This window comes from Borostomias antarcticus (genome assembly GCF_949987555.1).
Source record: "Borostomias antarcticus genome assembly, chromosome: 32".
NCBI lineage: Eukaryota > Metazoa > Chordata > Actinopteri > Stomiiformes > Stomiidae > Borostomias > Borostomias antarcticus.
The window spans coordinates 5,603,147-5,608,997 of record NC_140265.1 but is presented as its reverse complement, the minus strand read 5'-3'; the positions used below and the strand labels follow the sequence as shown (position 1 = coordinate 5,608,997).

The 5,851-nt window shown below is 44.8% G+C and overlaps 1 protein-coding gene across 1 annotated transcript; it reads left to right on the top strand.

Moving 5' to 3' along the window:
• Window positions 1-5,375, top strand: cpb2 (carboxypeptidase B2 (plasma)). Its single transcript, XM_084460510.1, has 11 exons — window positions 1-100; window positions 274-349; window positions 524-648; window positions 780-888; window positions 1,801-1,902; window positions 2,057-2,161; window positions 3,040-3,150; window positions 3,317-3,407; window positions 4,302-4,504; window positions 4,597-4,681; window positions 4,844-5,375. The coding sequence occupies exons 1-11, from the start codon at window positions 36-38 to the stop codon at window positions 5,035-5,037; spliced, it is 1,266 nt and encodes a 421-aa protein (XP_084316636.1). The 5' UTR covers window positions 1-35; the 3' UTR covers window positions 5,038-5,375.
• The last annotated feature ends 476 nt before the right edge of the window (window positions 5,376-5,851 follow it).

Here is a 5,851-nt window from a genome sequence, read left to right as displayed (position 1 = left end):
CCCCAAACGTTTCACAAGCCTTGGACACACTAATCATGAGGGTTCTTCTTCTGGTTCTTGTTTTAATGAACTTCAAGTCAGGAGACGGCACACGTACACAGTAAGTAGCATCTACTATTATAGTACTGTAGTTACTATTATACCAAACTGGAGAAAAACATGTTTTTCGTGGGGGGAAAAATACGTAGGACACGTCCTAAAATGACATAAAGTTGCCTGAAAATAACTTGATAAGAGTGTAAATGTTGTGTTTGGCTTTTTTTCGTTTCCCAGTGACCAAGTCCTCTCAATAACAGTCTCGACGCCGGACCAAGTAGACGTTGTCAAGAACATATCCAGCCAATATGAGGTGCAGTGATGACAACACGTTCTAAACAAACAAACAAAGTGTACTCATACCGTCTGCTTTCCTTTCCACCCAGCAGGTTCAACCACTGTGCCTCCACTGGCTTACTATCTACTATTGCTACTTAGTGTAGTCGTACTTTGGTATTGTTGTATTCTATGATGTGTGATCTTCCAGACGGTACTGTGGCAACCTGCTTCACCTCAGTACATCAAGGAAGACAGTGATGTCCACCTGTTTGTTCCTGCAAACTCTTCGCGGACCGTCCTAGACCTTCTCCAGAAACACCAGCTAACCCACGAGTACGTGGAGAAACGCGTTTGTGTTGTATTCATCTGAATTAGAGGACTGACTTCTGGTCGTTGTTCTAATATCGAATGCACTTTTACCGTCGTGACGTTGTAGTAGTTCTGAACGTTTACAACTTCTTCAGGGTGCTGCTGGCGAACACCGAGGAGCTGATCGAGATGCAGACCAGGAACGATTCCTCGGACCCGCGGAGCTCCGTGTCTTACTATGAGAGATACCATTCTCTGGAAGACGTAAGGGTCTTACTATGAGAGATACCATTCTCTGAAGGGTGTAAGGGTCTTACTATGAGAGATACCATTCTCTGGAGGATGTAAGGGTCTTACTATGAGAGATACCATTCTCTGAAGGATGTAAGGGTCTTACTATGAGAGATACCGCTCTATGGAAGACGTAAGGGTCTTACTATGAGAGATACCATTCTCTGAAGGGTGTAAGGGTCTTACTATGAGAGATACCATTCTCTGAAGGACGTAAGGGTCTTACTATGAGAGATACCACTCTCTGGAGGACGTAAGGGTCTTACTATGAGAGATACCATTCTCTGAAGGGTGTAAGGGTCTTACTATGAGAGATACCATTCTCTGAAGGATGTAAGGGTCTTTCTATGAGAGATACCGCTCTCTGGAGGACGTAAGGGTCTTACTATGAGAGATACCGCTCTATGGAGGACGTAAGGGTCTTACTATGAGAGATACCACTCTCTGAAGGATGTAAGGGTCTTACTATGAGAGATACCATTCTCTGGAAGACGTAAGGGTCTTACTATGAGAGATACCAGTCTCTGGAGGACGTAAGGGTCTTACTATGAGAGATACCACTCTCTGAAGGATGTAAGGGTCTTACTATGAGAGATACCATTCTCTGGAAGACGTAAGGGTCTTACTATGAGAGATACCACTCTCTGGAGGATGTAAGGGTCTTACTATGAGAGATACCATTCTCTGGAAGACGTAAGGGTCTTACTATGAGAGATACCGCTCTATGGAGGAGGTAGGGGTCTTACTATGAGAGATACCGCTCTATGGAGGAGGTAGGGGTCTTACTATGAGAGATACCAGGATGTAGAGCTTTTAGAAAGTAGAGTATCACATTTACTCTTTAGGAAACACGTAAAGGAAATGTAAAATGTATCTCTTTTATAGATCTACCACTGGGTGAACAAGACCACCCAGGAGCACCGAGACATGGTCAAACTCATTCTGATTGGTTCATCACATGAGAAACGCCCACTTTACGTTCTCAAGGTTCCTTCCAGAACTTTCCACACACTTCTTCACCTCATCAGAGCCATGTTATGACATTTTTTGATTTGACATAGCTGCATAGTCACCTTTATTAATCAAATTAATTCACAAATAAAGGAATTCCTTTGTAATGGCGGATTTTCTCTGTTGTCAGTTGTCCGGACAGCAGAGAGCAGAGAAGAAAGCGATGTGGATCGACTGTGGGATTCACGCCAGAGAGTGGATCTCCACAGCTTTCTGCTTGTGGTTTGTGCAATATGTCAGTGTCACGTCTTCAAGATCCCCACGTAAACCACAACACTGTGCTCCAAAAACCCTTCAAACGCTGCATAGCTACATGCTTGGTCATCCAAACTTCTTAAAGGACAATGCTCGTTTTTGACAACCTGGACCTTATTTACGACATATTATAAGACGTTTGACTCACCGAGATCACTTTGGTGTAGTTCGGAGGCATGTAGAAGAAATTTAAAATCAAGCGCGAGCCAAGTATATCCATGTAATGGCGGTGGTCGGGGCACTGAGAATGCAGTTTCTAAAAATATTTTTTTTGCCGCGAAACGGTTGTTTTCATCAATCTGTCTTGATGAATCGCTAGTTGTGCTTACATAGAGCATAGGCCTGTTGTGGTTTTCACATGCCATGATCTTTAGAAACGTCTTTCGAAACGAAATAGCTTTCTCACTTGCTCCAGCACGCATACGCACAGCGCGCAATCGTTGCTCCAGCACGCTGTGCGCATGCGTGCTGGAGCAAGTGAGGAAGCTATTTCGTGTCTAAAGACGTTTCTAAAGATCATATTACAGAGGCATGTGAAATACCACAACAGGCCTATGCTCTCTATGTAAGCACAACTAGCGATTCATCAAGACAGATTGATGAAAACAACCGTTTCGCGGCAGAAAATAGATTTTTAGAAGCTGCATTCTCAGTGCCCCGACCACCGCCATTACATGGATATACTGGCTCGCACTGGATTATAAATTTCTTCTACATGCCTCCGAAACTACACCAAAGTGATCTCGGTGAGTCAAACGTCTTATAATATGTCGTAAATAAGGTCCAGGTTGTCAAAAACGAGCATTGTCCTTTAAGTCACTAATAATCAATATGCTATTAATTGCGGTCTTCCCATAGTCCTTGGATTTCTACAATAAGAATCAGGAAATCACCCAAATGCTGAACACATTGGACATCTATGTTCTCCCCGTGATGAATCCCGATGGATACAAATACACATGGACCACGGTACGTAAAGGAATAGGAGTTGGTGTATGGAAATGAGGGGTTTTGTAAGCGCATCCTACTGTATGGGTGTACAGTGATGTGGTAGAGTGACCATGAGGCAAAAGATCCAACTGTAGAAAGTATTAGTATTTCTCTCATCGTGTTCTGTTGTCCTTTATCCACGCAGAACCGGATGTGGAGGAAGAACCGATCCTCGAGCAGGGGCAGCCATTGTGTTGGAACTGACCTCAATAGGAACTTTGATGCGAACTGGTGCAGTGAGTGTGCATCATGCTAGCGGACCTGAACTATCCATTGAACTATTGAGCTATTCCCCTGAAGACAACGGGGGTTAGCCAGACTGGAAGTCCTCTTTACACCTCTCTCTCTCTCCCTCTCTCTCTGTCTATCTCTCTCCCTCTCTCTCTATCTATCTCTCTCTCTCTCCCTCTCTCTCTCTTTCTATCTATCTATCTCTCTCTCTCTCTCTATCTCTCTCTCTCTCTCCCTCTCTCTCTCTCTTTCTCCCTCTCTCTCTCCCTCTCTCTATCTCTCTCCCTCTCTCTATCTCTCTCTCCCTCTCTCTCTCCCTCTCTCTATCTCTCTCTCTCCCTCTTTCTCCCTCTCTCTCTCTCTCTCTCTCTCTATCTCCCTCTCTCTCTCTTTCTCCATCACTCTCTCTATCTATCTCTCTCTCTCTCCCTCTCTCTATCTATCTATCTCTCTCTCCCTCTCTCTCTCTCCCTCTCTCTCTATCTATCTCTCCCTCTCTCTCTCTATCTATCTCTCTCTCCCTCTCCATCTCTCTCTCCCTCTCTCTCTATCTCTCTCTATCTATCTCTCTCCCTCTCTCTCTCTCCCTCTCTCCCTCTCTATCTCCCTCTCCCTCTCTATCTATCTCTCTCTCTCTATCTATTGCTCTCTCTCTCTCTCCCTCTCTCTATATATATATCTCTTTCTCTATCCACCTATCTCTCTCTCTCTATCTATCTCTCTCTCTCCCTCTCTCTCTCTCTATCTCTCTCCCCCTCTCTCTCTCTCCCTCTCTATCTCTCTCTCTCCCTCTCTCTCTCTCCCTCTCTCTCCCTCCCTCTCTCTCTCTCTCTCTCTCCCTCTCTCTCTCTCCCTCTCTCTCTCTCTCTCTCTCTCTCTCTCTCCCTCTCTCTCTCCAGCTGCCGGTGCCTCTAACCAGCCCTGTGACGAGACATACTGCGGCCAGTTCCCCGAGTCGGAGCCAGAGGCGGAGGCCGTGGCCAACTTCCTACGAAGCAACAAGGCGTCTGTGAAGCTGTACTTCAGCATCCACTCCTACTCCCAGATGCTCCTCTTCCCGTACTCCTGCTCCTACGACGAGGCCCCCAACCACCAGGAGCTGGTGAGTAGCGGAGGGAGATCATTAGATACTGTCGTCCGATTGGTCGGATCTTGAGTTACTGTACGATCCATGTTTACACGACCCCTCCACAGCTGGAGCTCGTTAGAGACGCCGCGATGAAAATCCGAAGGTATTACAGAAACAACTACAGATATGGGGCAGGAGCAAGAACGATATGTGAGTTATTCCACTTTGGGGGGGGGGAACACACCAATTAACAATATTAACATACTAATATACATAATAATCAATTTCTTTTTGACATTTTTGAACATTGGAGAACGTCTTTTCAGCTGGTGAGCAAACATCGTATTTCTCTTGTTGTCCTGATCATTCCAGACCTGGCCCCTGGGGGCTCCGATGACTGGGCCTACAAACTCGGCATCCCCTACTCTTTCACCTTTGAACTTCAGGACCGGGGGCGATATGGATTCCTCCTACCACCATCACTCATCTCTACGGCCTGCAATGAGGCACTACTTGCAGTGAAGACTATTGCTAATGGTGTCATAAAGAACATAGGCCTACAATGAACAACATAGCCTATATGTGCCTCAAAAAATCAGGTGTGTTTTACACAAGGCTGCCAATCTTTTAGACCACAATATAACCACTGTGTGTATCCTTGCAAAGATTGTGGATAACAACTTTCAAATGTTTATTCTTAGCAATTCTGAATAAAGATAACGTTTTAACTGCACTGCGTGAGCGGTTACATGTGCCTCAAAAAATCAGGTGTGTGTTTTACACAAGGCTGCCAATCTTTTAGACCACAATATAACCACTGTGTGTATCCTTGCTAATATTGTGGGTAACAACTTTCAAATGTTTATTCTTAGTAATTCTGAATAAAGATAACTTTTTAACTGCACTGCGTGAGCGGTTACTCTTGTCCTGCCTTTTGTTTTAAATGTCTTTAATGTCTTGCTTTTTGTTTTAATGCTTTTAATGTCTCATGTAAAGCATCTTGAATTGCCCTGTGGCTGAAATGTGCTATATAAATAAACTTGCCTTGCCTTGTAGTTTGCTTTGTGGAAGGCTGCCAATCTTTTAGACCACGTCTCCTGTATGGATTACCACAATATAACCGTGTGTATCCTTGCTAAGATTGTGGATAGCAACTTTCAAATGTTTATTCTTAGCAATTCTGAATAAAGATAACCTTTTAACTGCACTGCGTGAGCGGTTACTCTTGTAGTTTGCTTTGTGGACCTGTAGGGGGCGGTAGAGCCCCGCTGTAGTGTATGAAGCTGCCTCGTCAAACCATCCACAACCCTCGCGAGAACAGGTTACAGTGTATGAAGCTGCCTCGTCAAACCATCCACAACTCTCGCGAGAACAGGTTAC

Coding starts and splice junctions, on each gene's coding strand:
- cpb2 (XM_084460510.1), top strand. CDS start 36: ATGAGGGTTCTTCTTCTGGTTCTTGTTTTAATGAACTTCAAGTCAGGA. Junction 649..779: donor AAACACCAGCTAACCCACGA/GTACGTGGAGAA, acceptor CAACTTCTTCAG/GGTGCTGCTGGCGAACACCG. Junction 2,162..3,039: donor GCTTGTGGTTTGTGCAATAT/GTCAGTGTCACG, acceptor GTCTTCCCATAG/TCCTTGGATTTCTACAATAA.